At 58.2% G+C, this 20,632-nt stretch overlaps 3 protein-coding genes across 10 annotated transcripts; 1 reads left to right on the forward strand and 2 right to left on the reverse strand.

Moving 5' to 3' along the window:
- Positions 1 to 1,464: 1,464 nt before the first annotated feature.
- DHX58 (DExH-box helicase 58) lies at positions 1,465 to 10,239 on the reverse strand. 7 transcript variants are annotated; one of them, XM_058560994.1, is made up of 13 exons: positions 10,077 to 10,239; positions 9,692 to 9,860; positions 9,302 to 9,503; positions 8,732 to 8,922; positions 7,885 to 8,001; positions 7,176 to 7,302; positions 6,802 to 6,993; positions 5,649 to 5,902; positions 4,953 to 5,102; positions 4,700 to 4,861; positions 3,832 to 4,022; positions 2,421 to 2,517; positions 1,465 to 2,123 (listed from the first exon to the last, which is right to left on the reverse strand). In XM_058560994.1, exons 2-13 carry the CDS (start codon positions 9,857 to 9,859, stop codon positions 1,938 to 1,940), a joined length of 2,037 nt encoding a protein of 678 aa, XP_058416977.1. In that variant the 5' UTR covers position 9,860; positions 10,077 to 10,239; the 3' UTR covers positions 1,465 to 1,937. The 7 variants fall into 7 exon arrangements, 6 of the variants coding, with proteins under 6 accessions (XP_058416977.1, XP_058416976.1, XP_058416974.1 ...); XM_058560993.1 differs by having other exon boundaries at positions 3,933 to 4,022; positions 7,176 to 7,557; XM_058560991.1 differs by having other exon boundaries at positions 7,176 to 7,557.
- A 751-nt stretch (positions 10,240 to 10,990) lies between these two features.
- On the reverse strand, positions 10,991 to 18,164 carry KAT2A (lysine acetyltransferase 2A). Of its 2 annotated transcripts, none has more exons than XM_058560998.1 (18): positions 17,772 to 18,164; positions 17,509 to 17,632; positions 17,013 to 17,158; positions 16,823 to 16,912; positions 16,346 to 16,527; positions 16,059 to 16,250; positions 15,075 to 15,181; positions 14,766 to 14,876; positions 14,537 to 14,676; positions 14,242 to 14,450; positions 13,899 to 14,025; positions 12,905 to 13,015; positions 12,306 to 12,449; positions 11,929 to 12,043; positions 11,801 to 11,837; positions 11,658 to 11,721; positions 11,443 to 11,527; positions 10,991 to 11,281 (listed from the first exon to the last, which is right to left on the reverse strand). In XM_058560998.1, the coding sequence occupies exons 1-18, from the start codon at positions 18,108 to 18,110 to the stop codon at positions 11,088 to 11,090; spliced, it is 2,517 nt and encodes an 838-aa protein (XP_058416981.1). In that variant the 5' UTR covers positions 18,111 to 18,164; the 3' UTR covers positions 10,991 to 11,087. The 2 variants fall into 2 exon arrangements, with proteins under 2 accessions (XP_058416981.1, XP_058416982.1); XM_058560999.1 differs by having other exon boundaries at positions 14,537 to 14,673; positions 17,772 to 18,163.
- HSPB9 (heat shock protein family B (small) member 9) lies at positions 18,096 to 20,295 on the forward strand. Its single transcript, XM_058561002.1, has one exon. It carries the CDS (start codon positions 19,535 to 19,537, stop codon positions 20,015 to 20,017), a length of 483 nt encoding a protein of 160 aa, XP_058416985.1. The 5' UTR covers positions 18,096 to 19,534; the 3' UTR covers positions 20,018 to 20,295.
- The last annotated feature ends 337 nt before the right edge of the window (positions 20,296 to 20,632 follow it).

The following is a 20,632-nucleotide window of genomic DNA, read 5'->3' on the forward strand; positions in this document are numbered from 1 at the left end:
TTTCTGAGGCTGGTAAGTTAGCATGCCTGGGTCCTGAGAACCTCACAAAATCCCCTCCTTCGCGCAGCTTTGCCCAGATGCCCTGGAGGCAGTGGCTCCATATGAAGACCCCCTCACTGGAAGTGGAAACCCCGGGAACCCCTCGTTGCCTGAGTTGCCCCTTCCATCTGAGTTTAAGAAAGCTCTCCCAGCCTGGCAAGGTGGGTGCCAGACAGGACACCCCTTCTAAAGTCAAGGTCCCTCATCTAGGGGTCAGCTGTGTATTTAGGGGCTCAGGCCACTGAGCAGACCATTAGGTGCCCAGGTCATCTTTATCATCAGTCCATCTCTCCCTGCAACACAGCTGCCCCATTGCCCCCAACACCAGCTCAGGTCCCTCAGCTGTCACTGTTTAGCCCTGGAATGACAGGCGTCCGGACTCCGTGTGTCCAGCCGCATTCAAGGCCACTGAGCTTAGCACCCCTGGGCTCCTGCCCCGCTTCTTCTGCCCCCAGTCGCTAATTTTATTGAACTGCAAAAGGCATGTTACTGGCAGAGGAGAGAACAACTGAAGGCAAGGTGGGGAGCAGATGGGCCAAAGAAGGGGCCCCAGGAGGTGGAGATGGGACAGGAGGGAGGAGAAGGGTGACTCCTGGAGCCAGGGCCAAGGGACACTAGAGATTAGGAGGAATAAGGGCCCTGGGCAAGAGGGGACCACTCTGCGGGGATGGAGGCCCAAAGACGATCTGGAATTTCAGCCCTCAATCGGACAAGAGGTGGTGGACGGATGAAAGAGGATGCTGGGAGAAGGAGAGAGCACTATTTCCCATCTACCCTGAGGCAGGACCAAGGACGTAGCAGGAGGGAAGGAGGTTAGATGGCAGGAAGGACTGCCATCCTGCTCTCAAATCTCTGTTTAGCCCCCTCCCTTGCTCTTGAAGGTGACTCCTGCCTGCTGGGCCTCTTACTACAGAAATAGCCCTCTCCCTGAAGAATCAACCTAGATCTTGCCTTACTTTTCCTTTCTTTCTTTCCTGCTAAAATGAGAACAGAAAATTTAGGCCTTTACAACTTTCCCCACCCCCATGCCTACCTGGACCCCACTCCACAAATCCTGGTTCTCAGCCTCTCCCCAGCCCAGGGGAGATGACCTGGGGATTAAGAGAAGGTAGAAGGGGGGGGGGGCATTGGGGTTGGAGCCTATTACGGGGTGTAGGAGGCAGGAAGGCCTCATTCTTGATGGCTCTCAAATTTAGACTTTTGATGCTCTCTCCAAATAAGGTTACATGGGAGCCATAAAGTGGGGTGTTAAAAAAAACTTTTAACATTAAAAATGTAGCACAAAGCAGATCAGTGGACGGGGAGAGGGAAGAGGGAGGGATTACAATGGGAACAATGAAACTTTTGAGGTTGACAGCTATGTTCATTATCTTGATTGGGGGGGAGCATGTAAACATTAAAACTTATCAAATTAGACACTATAGATACATATGTACAGTTTATTTGATGTCAGTTATACCTCAACAAATCTGTTTTAAAATACCACACATTTTCTACACCAATATTCCATTTCTTTACTTTTATGGGGAGCCTCAAAAAACAGAAGTAGCCTTGGCAGGGAAGGAATGTTGAGGGGCCAAGAGAAGCTGTGTTGATTCCTAGTACAGTGTGGCCATTGTCCTGCCTCAGTTTCCCCTCCATCCAGTGTGTATGAAAGTGTCTGTGTGGTGTGAGTGGGGTCTGGGGATGAGCTATGGCCCTCCAGCAGCTTCCTCAGCGTGGCAGTCTGAGCCAGCCTGGGCTCCTGGGGTTCCTCTGTGGCTGGTCAGCACAGTGCCCTGAGCTGGTGACTCAGGCAGGAGGGGCCGGGACCCAGGCTTTGCCCAGGGGAAGATGGTGGCTGCTGCAGATTCTCCTGCCCCCTGCAGCCTGAGCCGGGCACTGCAGCGACAAGGTGGTCAGTCCAGGAAGAGGTCCGACAGGCTCTGGGCACAGTGCTGCAGGTAGTCGAAGTCAGGCACGAGGAAGGGCACGCGGGACCACTTCTTGGCCCGGACCCGCCCTTGCGGGGTCTCCAGCAGCATGCTGCAGACTTTGATGACCGGCAGCTTGACTGACTTGTAGATTATCTGCATACCCCAGGCCTGGGGGAGGGACAGAGACAGCTGGGCGTGGGTCTCTGTCCTCGGACTGGGCTTTTCAATCCTCAAGCTGGGGTCCAGGAATGCAAGGCCTATGTCTCCCACCTCAGACTGAGAGCTATCACACTGTGGGCTCCCTAAGACAGGGGTTGGACCACTCTCCTCAGATTAGGGGCTCCTGGGACAGGGCTGCCCCCCCCCCCATGCCCGTGGGGGCACCTGGATGGCAGAGGCTGGGCCTCCTCTCTCAGACACAGGCTTCTGAACACTGGAGCTGAGGGCCACGGCCCCAGCACTCACCTCCCCACAGTTCCCGCAGCTGATGGCGCCCCCAGGCCTCCAGTCCTTGAAGGCTCTGTCCATGACCACTGGCTGCTGGGAGACTTTGTAGTAGATCCTGGAGAGGAAGGAGAGGGGCCACAGCGCCCATGGACACCCGCCCTGTCCCCAGGCCTCGTGCCCTCTGCTTGCTGAGCCTCTGCCTGGGCCTTGGGCCTTTCTGCCTGTCAAGAGGCCCGGAGACTTCCCGGGGCCAGGAAATCCGATCTTCAATAAGCTCTGCCTGTGCTGCCTCCATTGCACTCCCTCCTGCCCACGTTCAGGCCTCAGCACTCCCCGCCTGGATGATTTCAACAGCCTCCCGACGGATCTCCCTGCCCCATCCTTCCATCCCGTTCCATCCTTACTCCCAACCCCATGCCACCCTTCCGCCAGCTGATCTTCTAAAATGAGTGACCTTTTAGAGCGATCTTCTGAAAATGTAAATCTGACCCTGACATTCCCTTGCTCAAAATCCATCCAAGATTCCTCATTGCCGACAGGATAAAGGCTAAACTTTCAGGCCCGACCTTTAAGGTCCTCCACAGGCTGGTCTGTCTTCCTTCAGAATCTCACACTTCACAGTCTCTTCCACTCAAGTCCACCAGAACTATTCCTGTCGCATCACCTCCGCCTATACTCATCTCACATTCCAATCCAATCCACCCTTCCAGACCTAGCCGAAATGCTACCTCCTCACGTGAAAGAACCTGTGTGAAGATCTGGCACAGTGGCCTGGCACACAGTAGGTGCCTAATAAATACTTACTGAATGAATGAATGGAGAGAAGATGGGGGAAGCTTACCCTCTAGGGGTAGAGGATGAGGGGATGGCTCAGGGACAGCCAGCCCCTCTTGATGTCTTCAGAGTAGGTAGGACCCACGGGGCCAGCTTTGGCCCCTCAGCATTTGGCATCCTGAATTCCAGCTCTTGCTCAACCACAGAGTGGCCGTGGGAGCTTGTGCAAGTCACTTAGCCTCTCTGAGCCTCTGTTTCCTCATCTGTAAAATGGAGTGGTGATAAAACCTGTCTAACCAGACTATCGTGAAAGTGCAAACTCCGTGCTTGTGAAAATGCTCTTTAACTGAGGCTGGCCCCATGGCCTGAGTGGTTAAGTTCAGTGCTCTCTGCTTCAGCGGCCTGGGTTCACGGGTTTGGTTCCCAGGTGCAGACCTACACCACTCGTCAGCCATGCTGTGGTGGTGACCCATATACAAAACAGAGAAAGACCGGCACAGATGTTAGCTCAGGGCGACTCTTCCTCAGGAAAAAAAAAAAAAATTGCTCTTTAACTTCCCAAACTCTCAAAGCACTGTCTGGTTGGGAGGGATTCTCAGTCCCCCTTCACACTCCTCCCTCCCTCTCATCCTGACAGCCCCTACGCAGGTCTCACGAGAAGTTGGGGTTCACGTTGACGTGGTGGGTGCCCTCCACCTTCCGCAGGTCACTCCCATGGCCCACGGCCACCATGCAGTTGATGCAGAGGAGCTGCACCTGGTCCGCCAGGAACTGCTGCCGCCGACTCTCTTGCTGGGCTGCCCGGGCTGCCCGCTTGACCACAGCTGCCCGCTGCAGATCCCGGATCTGGGGTGGGAGAGGACACTATGCATGGCTGGGGCCCAAGACACTGGCCCCCAGGAATGCTCCTGGGGGGACAAAGGGCTCCCAAAGACCTCAGATCATTAGTACCCAGAAGGAACTTTCCTCAACCCTCCCTGGAGCTTTTAGAAGCAGCTCCGTGGAGGGGTAGTGGGGCAAGCTTTCTTGCTGAATCTTTGCCCCTGCTTTGGAGGATTTTGTACAAAGCTGCTTCTTTGAATCTAACATGGAGCATCGTTAGTAATTATGCTGAGACAACAGGAGTAAACACGGACCATTTTGGGCGAGGCTGGACGATGGTGACCCTGCCTCAGGGGAACTGATTTAAGTCCTGGTTCTGGCTTATTTGTGTGTGTGTCTTTGTTTGTTTCCCCTCTGCCGGTTGCAGAAAGGCTGTAAGGTGGCTCTCACAGATACACCAAAGTATTTGGTGACGAGGATAAATTAAAAGCCCTGGAGAAGGCCTGTTCCCAAGGCATTTTGGAGAACAGCCATTGCCTTCGCTGGCAGCCCCACCCCTGGCCTCTTCCCATCTCTCCACTCAAATGCTCCCCACTTGGGCCAAGAGAGGAAGAGGAGTGTGCATGTGTGTGCATCAGAGACCTTCCAGGCAGAGCATCCTCAGCCCCTCTCCCCGCAGCGTGGACGGGCTGCCCACAGACCTTGGCCTGGTACTCGGCCTGGTCCATCTCCTGCACAGCAGCCACTGCCTTTTCCATCAGAGCCTCCAGCGCCTCGTTGGTCAGCTCCCGCCGCAGCTCCCGACTGTTCTCAGTTGCCACAAACGAGTACACACTCTGACCAGCCCGGGCACGGCCCCTTGCCTGGAGAGAGAGAGATAAGGGAGGAGCCTGAGTGGGGCTGGGGTCCCACCCAGGATCCCTTGAGGGCTGTTGGCAGGGGGTGGTTGGGCACCTGGACCATGGAGATCTCATTGGTCAGGAGCCCATAGCGCACCACCACGTTACACTGGGGGATGTCCAGGCCCTCCTCCGCCACACTCGTGGCCACCAGGAGGTTCAGGGTGCCAACCCGGAACTTCTGGATCACTTCTTGCTGTTCCCTCTGGGGATGGGGGAGGAGAAAGAGGATGGTACATGAGGTGGGGTCAGGCCTACCCTCCTGCCAGCCCAGTCTCTCTTGGTTCAGCCCTTTTACTCACAATCTTGGCTCTTTTCCTAAGGGCCCTGAGTCTCCACATCTATCTCCAAATACCTCCCCCGCGCCTCCCCCAGGATCTTGCCTGTCTTCCCAGGTGACCACCTAACCCCTCTCCCCTAGGGACTCCTACGGGTGCCTGCCTCTCTATTCTAGGAGCTCTCAGGACCTAGTCTTCTCCTGCAAGGAACCCCAGACCCCTGATCCTCTGTCCCGAGGACATCACTCACCTCTTTCCTGGAAGATCCGTGAGCCTCTGCCTTTCTGCCCCACCGGGAACCCCAGACTGGGGAAACCTTCAACACTGAGGATCTCAGTGTCCACCTCTCTCCCCCAGCTCTCTGCTCTCTGCCTTGGGATAATCAACCCCCCATCTCTCTGTGAAGACCCCGTGCCGTCCCCTTTTCCTCTAGGGAGCCCCCCAGCCTCCGCTCCTTTCCCCAAAGCCCATACCTGGGTCATATGGGTGCTCTGGCTGCTGTTCCCAGCCCCGGTCAGCAGCTGGGCCCTGATGTCCACTGTTTGTAGGCCAGGCTGGTGCTGGAGCCAGAGCAGGAGGGAGTGAGTGCTCTGGCGGGTTCGGGTGAAGATGATGCCCCGGGGGCTCTCGGAGCTCCCGAACTGCTTCCGAAGGATCTGTTCCAGCACCTCCAGTTTGGGGTTCTCTGGGCCATGAGTCGCCAGGCGGGCCAGCTCATTCTTGTGGCCTGCCAGAAAAGCCCAAAACAGGCACAGGACTCAGGCCTGGAGGTGGGCTGGACAGGGTGGGGGGGGTGCTCACAGGGATAGGAGTGCAGGACTACAAAGGGGGCCTGAAGATACTGCTCCTGCCTAAGTCCTCTTGAGCACATTGAAGGACACCTTCTGCCAGCCAGCCTTACACCAGGGGCCTACTGTATAGAATGTTTTGCCTACATACTCTCAGGCCAGCACTCTTCTTCAACCTAACTACCAGGATGGCCCTTGACCTTTTCTTGGTTTTTTTGTTTTGTTTTTTTTTTTTAGCTGAGGAAGATTGTCGCTGAGCTAACATCCGTGCCAATCTTCCTCTACTTTATATATGGGACACCGCCACAGCACGGCTAGGTGAGCGGTGCGCAGGTCCAAGCCTGAGATCTGAACCCGTGAACCCCAGGCTGCTGAAGCAGAGCGCGTGAACTTAACCACTACACCACCAGGCCAGCCCCAACCCTTGACCTTTTCATGCTGACTTTCGCTACCAAAAGACTGACTCCACCTCAGGTCTTTTCAGAAAGATCCTTGCCCCCCAGCCTGTGCTGGGGCCTCTAGCCTTAAATTTCACCCTCTGACCTCCTCATTTTCCCAGTTCAAAGGTACCACACACCCCAGACTTTCAGGGACAGTCCCAATTAAATGGTTTTTAAAAAACCTTTGTCAATAGCATGAGTTAGTTGTTACATCTATGCAAACCTTCACAAATGAGGGCAGACATCTCGTCATATCCACGGCCTTGACTTTCGGTTAGAAAAATAGGGCCCCAGTACCCTCAATGGCACCTTCCCAACCCGCGTTGGCGCCTGTGCCCTGGCTGGCCTCTGACCGATGGTCCAGTTCCCACCCCTTCCTCCTCCCTCGCGAGCCTCACCATCGAACAGCGCCAGCAGCCAGCGCTCGGCACGCAGGACCTGCGTCTTAGTGGCGCGCTCTCGGTCGTAGAAATCCTGTAGCGTGGCCAGGGCGTCCACGGCGCGGACCGTGTCATGGATGAGCAGCGCGTCGTTGTAGCGCCGCAGGTGAAGCGCGTACACCCGCCGCTGCTGGAGCCCTGCCTCCGCCGCTGCGGGCGGCCAGAAGGCTCAGGGTCTGAGCGGCCATGCCCCTCCAGGGTGCCCCCGCCCCGCCTAGACTCCGCCCCCGAAAGGCTTAGCTCCGCCCCCGAAAGGCTCCGCCCAGGCAGGCCCTGTCCAGCCCGCCGAGCCGCCGAGCCGCCGAGCCCTCCACCCGGGCGACCCCTCTCACCAGTCTGGCTCAGCTCCACCACCTGCTGCTCATACATCTGCGTCCCGAAGTCCCGGCTCAACTCGGGCATCTCCAGCTGGTTGTGGACTTGGTCCATGAGATTCTTCAGCTTGTCTGCAAACGGGTCCTGGACGAGAAGAGTGCGCGGGTTCCCATACACATCCGTGGAATGGGCACCCAATGGGGGCGCTGATCTCCGCATGAAGCCGCGTACTGTCGGTGTCGGCGAGGAGGGAGCTCGAGAGGGAGGCCGGCTGGGGTGTGAAGGAGGAGTCCTGTCTGGAGGCAGGGTCAGTTTCCTGCATGGCTCCTGCTGGTCTGCTCCCCCTATGTGCCCTTGACCTCTGGCCTGAGCACAGTGATGTCCAGTCCTTGCCCAGCCCTGTCATAGCAAGCACCAGACAGTGTCGGCACCGCAGGATAGAGCTCGGAACAGCCTCGGCACACAGTGCCCCAGCTTTATGGTTTGCAAAGCACTCTACGGCATGCCCAGGGTTTTGACAGATGCCCACAGTGGCATCTGAGTCAAACCAGAGGCTGTGGGCATGGGCTGTATCTGCCCCATTTCACAGAAAGGAGACTTGGAGGCTCAGACATATAAGCAAGTAACCTGAATTCACAGAGCTAGTGAGGGTGGAGTCAGGGCTCAACCCCAGGGGCCCTAACTTCACACCAGACCTCCCCGACCCCGGCCCTTCCCTCCACATACCCAGCTGCGCCTTTGGCAGAGATCGTACTGTTTGCAGTGCTGGGGGCTGAGCTCCTGCAGCTGGGGGCGGTGGTTCCGGGGTGACATGATGCACCACGTGTCCAGGTTGGCACAGAGCTGGGGCAACAGAGAGAGGTTCACTGGAATGGAGGGGGTCCTGTGGGGACCATGGGCAGAGCTCTGGGGCAGGATGAGTCCAGCTGAGGCAGGGCCATTGGGAGTGGGGGTTCATTTATTCAACAAATATTTATTGCCCACCCTCTCTGTCCTGGTGCTGTTCTAGGTACTGGGCAGACAGAGCATCTTACACTGGAGTTGGGGAGACAAAGGATAAACCAGTAAAGAATAACAGAGTGATAGAATTTTAGTGTCAACGAGCTCTGAAGAGAATGAAATTGGATGATATGATAGAGTGCAGTGGGGTGATCAGGCAAGACTTGGGAGAGGTGACATTTAAGCTGTTCCCTGAATGACAAGAAGGAGCCAGACAGGTAAAGTGCAGGGGGGAGAGCATTCAGGGCAAAAGGAATGGCGAGTGGAAAGGTCCTGAGATGGGAATAGCCTGACATGCTTGCAACACAGACAGAAGGCCAGTGTCTGGGAGTGAGGGTGAGGCAGGAGGAAGTGAGGCTGGAGAGGCAGGCTGGGGCGAGGTCACATGGAACAGAGTAGAGTTGGCAGTTTATTCTAAGTGCAATAAGAAGCCACTGGAGGCTGGCGCTTAGGGGAAGAAGGGGCCCAGACCCTGCCTGGGGGAGCCTGGGTAGGGCTGGTGGGCACAGGGTAGGGCAGGCCAGGGAGCTCCTGCGGGGTTAGGAGGAGGGAGGATCGCAGGGGCCAAGCTGACCTGCAGGATGTGATCAATGGCCCCTTTGAGCTTGGAGGCCCCACCAGTGCCCGGTGAGGCTGTAAGACCCAGCACCTGGGGCAGGGGCCGTGTCCTCTGGAGTTTCTGCTCTAGGTACCGGCTCAGGATGATGTTGTAGACAGTGTCTTTGTGCGTGTGGTGACACTCGTCCACCACGAGCAGGGAGAAGGCTGGGGGCACAAGGCGGGAAGGCTGTGACCCATGTCTGAAAGCCCTTCCTCCTATAAGTTTCATTTCATGTAGTCCCCGCAACTCATCTGAGAACTTCCTCCCTTCACAACTTGCAGCCAGTCCCCAGACAACGGGCCAGGCAGGGGTAATTTACCTCCATTTCACAGATTAGTAAACTGAGGCTCAGCTGGGGGAAGGGACTTGCCCAAGATCCTGCACCGCAGCCAGGTCTGTTTCTACTAGGGTGTATGCTGGGGTTTGGTGAATGGGGAACCCCTCACTCCCACAAAATGTCCCAACATCTTTACTAGAAGTGCCCTGGGGGTGGCAGGCAGGGGTGCCTCAGGTGCAACCCTTTCCCCTGCCCACAGCTCTCACCATTGAGCTCCACGTGCTCCTCCTCCTCGGGGCTTGTCAGTGCCATCTGCAGCAGCTCAGCCGTGCAGATGAGCAGGTCATGGCTCCGGGCCAGGTGGCCAAAGCCAGCTCGTGGCCCCATGTCCCCGCTCAGGGTTGTAATGGTCCAGCGTTTGCCCAGCATGCGGCTAAACTCCTCACGATGCTGGGTCACCAGGTGCACCTGGGGGTGGAGAATGAGATGAGGAGAGGAAGCTGGATCGGGGGCAAGTGGGGTGGGGAGGAGGCAAGGACTGGGATGGGTGAAAAGACAGGTGAGCTTAGAGATGGCCACAGCAGCTCTGCAGTTCTGGAGGCTCTCGAGGCACTGGAGGAGCTGACTCCCCACTGAAGGGAGGGCAAACCACTCACCCTGTTGACCAACACAACCACCTTGGCTCCATCCACAGTTTCTAGATGCCTCTTGGCCACATAAGCAGCTGCCCGGGTCTTCCCAGCGCCCGTGGGCAGCCATATGATGATATTCTTGCCCTCCAGGGCAGGCATGATCACCTCCCACTGGTAGGGTCGCAGCTCCATTCTGGGAATGGCAGGGGACTCAGACCACGGTCCCCCACCCCTCTCCCCCCTCCCGGCCAGCCCAGTCTGGTGCAGAAAGCTCCCTTTGCCCAGGACTCCATCCCACTTGAGGGAGATGGGGCAAGGCACTCGAAGGACGCACCAGGAACCTGATCTAGCAAGAGGGGAGGCAGGAGTAACACCGACTACACCAGACTCCTGCCCAGCCCACTCTTACCTGCACCACCTGCTGAGGGCAGCTCCGCTGGGTCTGCTGTTTATTTAGCCCAGGCTAGATGCTGCCCGGCTCTGCCGAGATGGAAAATGGAAACTGAAACTGAGGGGAGGAGCCAGCCCACCCAGAGCTTGACTTCAGGAACCTCCCTTCCCCGCCCCGCAGAGAAAACTCCTTTTGCACTTTGGCAAGGGGACAGAAACGCTGACAGGAAAGCGGAGTCTCCACCACACCCTCCCACCCCCGCCCCCGCCCCTTTTGGAGTCAGCTGTAACCCTGTCCACCCAGATAAAGGCAGCCAGGTGGAGACTCTGACCACTGCCGCCCTGGCACCTGGATCAGGAGCAGGGAAAAGCAGAGGGCTACAGCCAGGCAGACCCCATCACCCCAGGGGCCTGGAACCAGGCATAAGGCTTGCAGGGGAGGGTGACCCCAGCACAACCTGGGGCTTAAAAGGCTCCAGCCTGCAGGAGGTACTGGCGGGAACAGGGTCAGCCTGCTATACCTGGGGACTCTACCCAAGAAACAATCACACAGAAGAAAAAAAGTTTTATTGTTCCCTCTATGGGATTAATGCCAGGAAATGAATGGTCCCCATGCCCCCCAACCCCTGGGGGACAGACAGAACAGTACAGGGTGAGGCACGGCCCCTCCAGTCCAGGTTGAACTTCTAACCCCTGAAGCCCCCTCACTCAAGCCTAAATTGGCAGTCCTGCCCTTGAGAAAACAGCGACCCGGGCCAGGCCCTGGCCTCTAAGACTCCACAGCTCCACGGGGACCAGGCCTGGGGGCCACCAGCCACTCCAGAGGGGCTGGGCCCCAGACCCAGGAGACCCCTCCCCAAGGTCAGACACAACGAAGGGTAGGACAGAGCTGCAAGCTTCAGGTGCCCGAAGGTCCCTGCACTTCAAGCTGCAGGGGCCCTGGCTGGAGTGTGTCAAGCTGAGGGGGACTTGGGGCCAGCTCAGAACCCGAGGTGGAGACGTTCCAGGTGGAGGTGCAGCCCAAAGCAGACTACTTGTCGATGAGCCCCCCCTCCTTGAGCTTGAAGTAGAAGAACTTCTCCAGGGCACTGGCGCAGCGGCAATACTCGCTGTCCGGGGGGTTGTACTCGCGGCAGTTGGCGATGACCCGTTGCAGGTCAGCCACAAAGAGCTTCCGCGTCACGTAGTAGCGGCTACGCAGCCGCTCCGTCATGGTCTTCAGGTCTGGGCAGCAGGAGAGAAGGGGCACACCTTTATGAGACTGAGGAGAGCGGGGCCAACTGCCGGGGTGGGGCACCGGGGGCTGTGTGGCCCAGTGAAGGCAGGAGCAGGAGTCCATTTGGGGGCAGAAGTGGAAGAAAGGGGTCGGAATGGAGCGTCCTCACCGATGGGGAAGCGGATGACCTCGTAGTAGTCTGGGGCCTCCGACTTCTTCACAGGCTCCATGAAGGGCCAGGCACTGGGGTGTGACTGGAGAGGAGAGCTGAGCTGGGGCCAGGCCCACTGTGCCCCACGCCCAGCTCATGACTGCCACCCACCCCACAATGGGTCACAAAGCCACTGGCGCAGGGACCCCTAGAAGGGAACCTGGTCTCCCCACCTTGATCTGGGCCAGCAGGTTTTTGAGGGTTGTGTAGAGCTGGTCAGGGTCCTTCAGCTCCTTCCTAGCATGAGAGATGCCAAGTCTGCAGCTCCTGATCCCTCTGCCTCCCCCAACAACCTCTCCCTCCACACAATACTCACCCCTTCTCCTTCCCCAGTGGCTTCCAGCCTGTCTCTCCTGCAAAGTGGGGAGTGGGGAGAACATCCCTAAGAACGCCCGAACACACGCCAAGTGGCACGCCCCCTCCCCCCGCCAAGACCCTGCTCACGAATGCCGGGGACGCTCTCCACAGGGATCTGCCTCACACCCTCCTTGAAGCAGCTGAGCCCGGGGTAGACCTTTCGGATCTGGGCCTGTTTGCGCTCAATCAGCTTCTTGATGATCTGAGGGAAGGAAGGGTCTGAGGGGCCAGCCCCAGCCCCAGCCCTCCCAGGGCCACAGTTGGAGCCCCTGCCACTGAGTCCTGCACCTCCCCTCCTAACTTCCCCAAGAGGCAGAGCAAGAACCAAGGTCCTGGCCCGTCCCCACCTTACACATGCACACGAATGTACACGTGGTACCCATCCACGTGTGTGTTCACCACTTGCACATTCACGAAAAGCCCCATGGACGAGTGCACGAGCATGCACACACACACACAGAAACCTCCTTCTGCTTCTTGATGATGTGGGACAGCTCCGTGTAGGGTATCCGAGGATTCAGCTCACACTCCATCAGTGTCGCACCCTCGTAGTCCTTGATGTAACCCAGGTAGCGGCTCTTGGGCACCTTGATGTCCTTGGAGAAGCCCTAGGGAGGGGACAGTTATGACCTAATCCATCAGCAAGGTTTTTTCCAGCTTTAACTGCCCCTCCCCAGGAGCACCTGAGGGGCAGTGTGTGCCATGGCCCCTCTCCCCAATTCCTGAACCGCCCCCACAGTCCCCAGCACAGGGCTCTGCACTGCGCAGGCTCAATTATACTGTCCCTGGAAAGGCTCCAGGTCAGCTGCCCCTCCCGACTCGTCCCTAGACGAGACAAGAGCCTCCAACTCTTGCCGCCTGCCCTACTGCCTTACTGCCTACAGGGCCCAATTCTCCACTGGGGCAGCAGCAGAAGGGAGGAAGAGAGGCATGAAGGACTTTCCCACAGGTGCTGGATGGAGCAGGGGACATGAAAGGACTCCCACTCCATCCACACCAGTGGGCTGGACAGAATGACCCCTGGCCCCTGCAGGGGGCAGGTGTTGGGTGGGGCAAGGGTCACCTGCTTTTTGAAGTAGCCGATGGCGTATTCATCGGCATAGGTGAGGAAGTAGAGAATGTTGTGTTTGATGTGGTACTCCTTCAGGTGGTTCATCAGGTGAGTCCCGTAGCCCTGTGGGGGAGGGGAGCAGGGCTCACCGGGGGGCGCGGGCCCAGCACTGGAGAGGTCTCAAGAGGACCCAGAGCAGAGAGGGAAGATTGGAGAGGAGGTGGGGATAGCAGGGGATCCTGGGTGGGTAGGAGGAAAGGCGGCCGGCAGAGGAAGGGGAGTTTATGGGGAGAAAAATGAAGGACCCTGGATTTCTAAGCGCTTATTCTGGGCCAAGTGTGGTGCTTTACAGACTAATTCTCACATTAACCCATGAGGTAGGTATTATTCCTCCCTGTTACAGATAAAAAACCAAAACTCAGCAATGTAGGAAATGTGTCTAAGGTCAGGCGGCCAGCCACGGCAGGGCCAGGATCCAAACCCAACCAGGAAGCTGTTGTCCACAGGCCACTGGTTCACAGTCCCTGGGCCTTGGAACTGCGGGAAAGCAGAAGGGGAATGACAAGGGGCCTGGCTCACGGCAGCATCTGAACTCTGAAGAGACACTGTCTCCCACACACACCAGGACCGGTGAGGCACCACACTGACCTGGGTTACATAAAAAGGAGAACCAGGGACCTACTAGTGAATCTGTTGTGACAAGCAAAGGAGAGAAGCCAGGACTATTGCCCAGCACAGGGCTAATGTAAAAAGTACTAACTCCCCAACGTATGTAAACATTCCAACGATGAAGGAAATGCAAGACCATTTGAGTGCTGCTGATTCTTGGGCTCCACTCGTTAACAGGTGTTGTCTTAACCCACAATTATCAAAGTACAACTGCCACCTTGTGGGGGTGTGAGGAACTGTCCGGCCATTAACAAAGTTTGGGGGCCTGCTGTTTTGACCTGGTCCAAACTCAGAAGCAAGGGGTGGGATGGGGCTGGGGCCACGCGGACGCACTCACCTTCACCTGCTCATTGGAGGTGACAGCACAGAAGACAATCTCCGTGAAGCCCTGGGTGGGAAACATGCGGAAGCAGATCCCACCAATGACCCGCCCGTCCTTGATCAAGGCCAGAGTCTTGTGCTTCCTGAGGGGAGAGGGAACAGGTCACAGCCCTGACCTGTCCCCTAAATGCTCCCCAGGTCCCCACAGCCCTGGGGGCCTGAGCAGTACTCAGTGCTGGGAACTGAGGAGGAAGAATTCCCAAAGGTTGGACGAAGAAGCCCAGGGAAGAATGGGGAGGCCAAGGACGAGGGGCGCCCAAGGGTGGTGCCCTGGGCTTGGGGCTCTCCTGGGGACGCACGGGTCAAAGACGAGGCGGGCAATATACTCCTTGGGCATGCGCGGCAGCTGGTGGGAGAAGACATTCTGCAGCCCCACGAGCCAGAGCAACACCCGCCGGTTGGCCTTGGGCGTCAGCGAGTTGCCGATGACATGGAACTCGATGATGCCGCGGCGCTCCTCCAGGCGGGCTGTCTCGTCCCGGGCTGCGTTGGCTGACAGCAGGCTTGTCTGGACACCAAAGGAGGAGTGGTGAGCGAGGGTCTTGGGTGGGTGAGGCCCCCTCCCTGCATTGGTCAGCAAGCCAGGCTGCCTACCTCGGGCCCCAGCATGGCGGCAGGGTCAGTGATGGTGAGCATGACCTCGTTGACCAGCTCCATGGGGATGTCGCCCATCACGCGGAGACGCTTGGCATCCTCCAGGGTCAGGTTCTCTGGGAGCTTCCTCTTCTCGCCTGCTGGGGAGGTTGGCAAGGTCTCTCGGGGATGGCAAGAGAGATTAGGGGAGGGGTGAATAAGGAGCAGAGGTCAGAGGTCAAATACTCACCTGGCATGGGCTCAGCCCCTCCAGAATCCAGACTCAAGGAGCTGTTGCTACCCCCACCCATCGTAGGGCTGAAGATGGGGGCACTGGGAACAACCGCTGCGCTGACTGTAGCTGAGAGACAAACAGAAAAATCAGGGAACAGGGGTCGAAGGTGGCGGGTCCTGAAAAGGGATCTGGGCCCTCCAACCCCCAGTTGAGCCCTTCTGTACTTCCCCACTGCTGCCATTTGCAGCCCCTTTTCCAGAGCAGGGGCTGAGCTCAGTCAGGAAGGCCAAGCAGAAATCCTGCAGAGCCTGCTGTGGCACACACCTGGCCGGGGCACCAGCTGGGTCCCCTCTGAGGGCGGCATGGTGAAGCCTGACTCCCAGATCGGAGAGTTTGCCCCGTAGATCTCCTCCTCCAGCATGGACAGGAACCTGTGGGGAGGGTACAGTCTGTCTCACAACTCTGTCCTCCAGCCAAGGGAGCAGCCTGGGCCAGACACCAGAGGGATTGGAGGTGGGTCAAAGAGACAGACCCTGCTCTCGGGGAACTGGGAACCTAAAAACGGAGACAGCCTCTCTGCCTTCTGACTTGGGGGAGGCACAGGCCCCCCCGCCTCCTGGGAGCCCCTAGTCGAAGAGGACAGGACAATCCAGGACAGAGATCAGAGGACCAGTGTGCCACGTGTACAGCACAGGGACACAGGGTCTGAACTGATGCTGTCCTGTGCTGTGTGGCCAGGCAGGGCACCAAGTCACCCTGGGCCTCAGTATCAAAATGGGGCTCAGAGTCCACCCCTCCTGCCACCTCATATTCCTACCTAGGGCAGCACTGGAGGCCCTGGATTAGTCAATAAAGTCTTCCTGAACTGGGCAGCTATGAGCCAGGTTTAAAATGAAAGGAAAGTGTGGCAGAACAGAGGAAAATCTTACAGAAAGGACTAGAACAGGGGCGGAAATCGGTTTCACCTCAAGTGTAAGCTCTGGTTTCTTGGAGTGCTGTGGTGGGAAGGATTCTGAGGCTGTGTCCAGGCCCCGTGGGAAACAATTAGTAACGTCTACCTGGGGTGTGGGCAGGGATAGTGTTAGCACTCGGGCCATGTACCTGCCATCCCCAGACTAGTACACGCAAAGGCAAATGCTAGCAAGGTGCGTCTGGGCCATGGGCAAGTCTGCCAGGTAGATGCCCAGATCCCAGAAGGCTCATGGAGGGAGAGGAGGGACCAATCCAGGAAGCCTTCCTGGAAAAAAGGGGACAACAGGGAGGATGTGAACTTGGGGCAAAACCCAAATAGGCCAGAATGAGCCTTACTTGGGGAAGTGGGTGAGGATGAGGGTCCTCTTCTCGGGCACCAGCTTGTCTTTCTCCACCCGGAACTTCTCCAGCAGCTGCCGCCGGGTAACAGTGAAGATGGAGCGGAGAAGGCTTCGCCCAAAGACGTGAGTGGTCTCGTAGCGGGGGAGGCTGTCGCAACTCTGGGGCACATGGCAGTAACAGAGCCATCTGCAGGGAGTGGGGGGGTGGTAAGTGAGCGTGGAAACCACTGAACCCAGGTTGGGCCTACAAGCCTCCCCCATGCTGTCCCTGGCTGGGCCTACCTGGTATAATTGACCTTGTAGGTAGCCACGTCCTCGGCCTGAGACCTCTGCCGAAATTGGGCAGGCGTCTCGAGCTTCCAGTAATTAAGGCAGAGCAGGAACATCTTTGAGAGCTCGAACATCGTCTGCCTCTCCCGGGGAGCCAGATGACTAAACTTGTACTGCACGAAGTTCAGCACACCCTGAGAAGGGGTGGGCGGGGACAAAACCAGGAAGGAGGGGTGAACAGCCAGCAGCACTTCTGATCCAAAAATAGGTGCTTCCTGAGGGCAGGCGCCAGGCTCTCCTCTCACTCTGGGGCTCTCTGTGAAGAGAAACTGTGTCCCCTCCCCACCCCCATGCCCACTCTGAGGTTGGTACAAAACGTCCTCCCTTCCCTGAACCTCTCCCCTGTTCTCAGCTTGAGGAGGATGGAGAACAAGGGCTTCCCACACTTCCAAGATGCCCCCAATTCTCTCACCACCTTCCTCATCCCACCTGCTCAATATTAGGCTTCTCAAATGGGGGGCTTCCCAAGGACCCCTCCACCACGGGTCGGGTCATCTGCAGGATGCATTTCCGCAAGAGCTGGAGGAAGAGGAAAAGGGAGGAGCGTAGGTAAGCAGAGATCAGAGCCGCAGACCCCACAGCCTCACCTCCTTCCCTCACTCACTCAGAGGAAGCTCACCTTGAAGAGGTAGAAATAGACCTGTTTAGTGTCCGTGTCCTCCTCCTTGTGAACAGACATGAACAGATTCTCCACGTCCACCACCATCCCCAGCAGCCGGTTAATCTCATCCTCTGACACATTCTCCAGGTGGGAGACATGGTCAGCTGCAAGAAGGACAGACCGCAGCATTGGGAAGAACGAACAGAAGAGACCAACAGGGCTTCCTGCCCCCCTTCATCACCAGCCAAGATTCACCTTCACTCCCTCCAACCAGTGTGACCAGCAACGAGACTGACTGCTCCTTTGTCAGCCCTTGGGTGGCCCCTCGTGTCTTCTGGGCTGGCAGATTTCCTTTCTTCTCCCATAGGGCATGCACCCTCCCAACCCAATCCCTGCTTAGGAAGCATCTTTGGTTTTTCAGAGGAGAAGCTCTGTGGCACTTAAAGTCATCCTGCCCAAGCAGGCCCCAGCACCTGCCCACCCTCCCCAGCTCCAAGGGCACTACCTGCCTTACCCAAGGGGTGCTCACAGCTGCGGCACAGCTCGCTCAGGTTGGCAGCGGGCTGCTGCAGGTCCATGCGAGGTGCAGTGGGGGGCTTGGGGTTTTTCCAACCATTACACTTGCAGGTTTCATTGGCCTGGAGGCAGAAGGATCAGTCAATAACTCTGTATCCCGGGACGAGGAGCCGCTCCCTAGCCAGAGCTTTGCCCCAATTCCCACCCGGGCCCTAGGATGCCCCAAGCCCCGCCCCCTCTCACCCCAGGCCCCGCCCCCACCTTGCAAGCCGAGAAGACCCCTAGCTTCTCAAGCTTCTTGGCGCGCGGCAGCCCCCGGACTTGCGCCTTCCTCTGGCTGGCGCGCTGCTGCTGGCTCAGGCCAGGTCGAGCCGGATCACCCCCGCTCCCGGTCCCCCCACTTCCTACCCCGGGCCCCCCCGTCCCTGTGCTCCCAGCTGGGGCTGCAGCTGGGGCAGGGGCTGGTGCCGGAGTGGGAGCCGGAGTTGGGGCCGAAGCCGGGCTGGGGGCAGGAGTCGGAGTTGGGGCAGGGGCTGGAGACTGAAGGGGACGGGGCTGCACGGCCGGAGCCGGGGTCGAGGCCTGGGAAGGTTCCGCCATGGCCTCCCCCGAAGCTGAGCGCGGCGCGGCGCAGCGCGGCGCTCCCAGCCCTAGGGCCGCATGGGCAACCGGCGCACAGTGCGCAGGCGTCACTGCTCCGGAGCATGACGGGAGTTGTAGTCTTCCACCGCCGCTCTCTTCGCCTCCGGCTTCCAGACTTTTCTGTCCTGTTTTTCGGTCCAAGACAACCAAGTGAGTCCCGAGCCAGCACCCCAGCTTGACCCTTTGTCAATTCTAATCTCTCTTGAAGGCTTCCGGGAGAGTCCGGATTACTGTCTCCCTGGGGACAAGGAGAAGCATCCCAGAAAACAGGCTTCTGTTTGAGAGAATCGTGGGCTCTGCCCACCTCCCAAGCCCGAGGGTGGAAGTACAGGCCAGGGGACTGAGGTCGCACTGGCTCCCGTCATGTCTCCCTCCCACTCCCACCCGGCCGTGTCCCACATGTCCCCAGACACAGAATTGCAGCTACGGTGGAGATTAAGTAGCAACAGTTCTTTCTTGACCTGTGAAGTAGTTACACGGGTGTTCTGTTTGCAATAATTCAACTGTACCCTTCTGTGTGCTTTTTTGTATGTACATTACATTTCAGCAAAAAGAGTTTATTGTAAAAGCTCTGAGTGCCAGAGGCATGGCCATGGTCAGAGGGAAGGCTACTGAGTTGGGGAAGAGGTAGAGACAGAGGAGGGCAGAAGCCTTTCCCTGCGTATGGGAACGGCTCTCCCACACTGGGCACCTCGAGGGCAGGGCCCGTCTTCATCTCTGCGGTCCCAGAGCCCAGCCCCAAGCCTGCCACAGTAGGCCCAGAGTCGGATGAATGAAGGAAACGAGGAAGATGCATTCACTTCCCCATCCCCATGTGTCACAGGACCGTGCATGGTCAGAGAAAGGCAGGACGTTCCGAGAATGGATGACTCCGCCGTCACATTCGGATGGTTCTGTTCAGGGGACAATCCTTCTTGCCCCTAGGCCTGATTCTTGGCAGAGCAAGAGCCGGGAGGCTCAATCTTATCTCCGCTCTGTGCTGGTGACCGCTCCAGGGTCGGGCTCACGCACGTCCAGCCTCGTTTAGTCGGTCCAGTAGGGTCACAGCCCAGGGCCGCCTGCGCCCTCTGACGGAGGTGGAGAAAGGCCCGAGAAAGGGGCAGGATCCAGGATAAAAGCAGCAACGGGGGCGGCAGGGCGGCTGACAACCTGACCCGTGTAGGTAGGACGTGCATAGCTGACCCCAAACCGCAGATGCGAACCTCGCCGGAAGCGAAGGGAGCGCGGCTGAACAGAGCGGAGCCGCGCGGGGTAGCGCGGAGCGGAAGGGGACATGCGCGGGCCCGCGTGAGGACCCTCCTCTTCGGGTGTCCGCGCCCCTGCCCGAGTGACGAGCGCTACACTCGGGGCCTCGCGCCCTTGGACAGCAGTTGCTCACTTGGATGCAACGGGTCGGTAGCGGTCTCCCCAACGGGAGCCGGGTGGCATCCCGGTGTCCCAGCGTGGCCCTCGCCGAACAGAACCAAGTGGCCACGCTGCCGGTGCGGCTGCTGGGGGACGATGTGGCAGCTGTGCGGGACGATGTCTGTGTGGAGGATGGCTTCCAGATGAAGGTGGATGCCAGAGGCTTCACCCCCGAGGAGCTGGTGGTGCAAGTGGACGGCAGATGCTTGATGGTGACGGGCCAGCGGCAACTGGAGGGCTGCAGCCCAGATGGCTATAGCTACCGCATGGCGCAGCAGGTGCACCGGCAAGTGCAGCTCCCACCGGACCTGGATCCCACCGCCATGACCTGCTGCCTGACCCCCTCTGGCCAGCTGCGCTTCCGAGGCCAGCGCCCAGTGCTGCCTTCCCCTGAAGCCCGAACAGGACCGTCCCCGAGGCTCAGGAGCCGCACCTCTAACAAGGATTCCAACCTAGCCTGACCCAGTAAACAACCGTAGTGTGCAGCCTAGCCTTAGTGTCCGTAGTCTTTTCTCCGTGGTGGGGTCAGAGGTGGCGGTATAACAAAGGTAGAGGGAGGCCAAATGGAGGGCCCAGGGAGGCAGGAAAGGCAAGAGGTGGTGGTCCACCAAGAATCAGGCCTCTCTGGCCCTAGGAGAAGCTGGGAGGGACAGTGTTGGCCTACTCAGCTCAGCTCACTGCCTGGACCAAATAGCCCTTGGCAGCTGAGAGCAGCAGCTCCACCAGGGAGCAGCAGAGGGCCAGGAAGGTCCAAGCATCACCTGGCTCCAGAACCAGCAGAGGGCCCTGAGAGACCAGGGACCAGATGACTGGACCTGGTGTGAGGGTGCTGTCTTGGGCTTCTGACGAGTTCAAGGTTCCAGAGGCCATCGGTGTTCCTTCCTCTTCAGGGAGGAGGGTGAGAGGACCCAGCCCCTCATGGGTATGGTACAGACTAACCAAAAACCCCCAAAGATGTTGTTTATTTCTAGTGTTTCAGAGACCAACTATTTTCAAATATAAACTGCACATCACCCCAATATAACCTGCAGGGGTTGGGGAGAGGCAAATGTAAGACTTGCAACTTCAAACTGGGT

Source organism: Diceros bicornis, chromosome 18, assembly GCF_020826845.1.
Source record: "Diceros bicornis minor isolate mBicDic1 chromosome 18, mDicBic1.mat.cur, whole genome shotgun sequence".
NCBI lineage: Eukaryota > Metazoa > Chordata > Mammalia > Perissodactyla > Rhinocerotidae > Diceros > Diceros bicornis.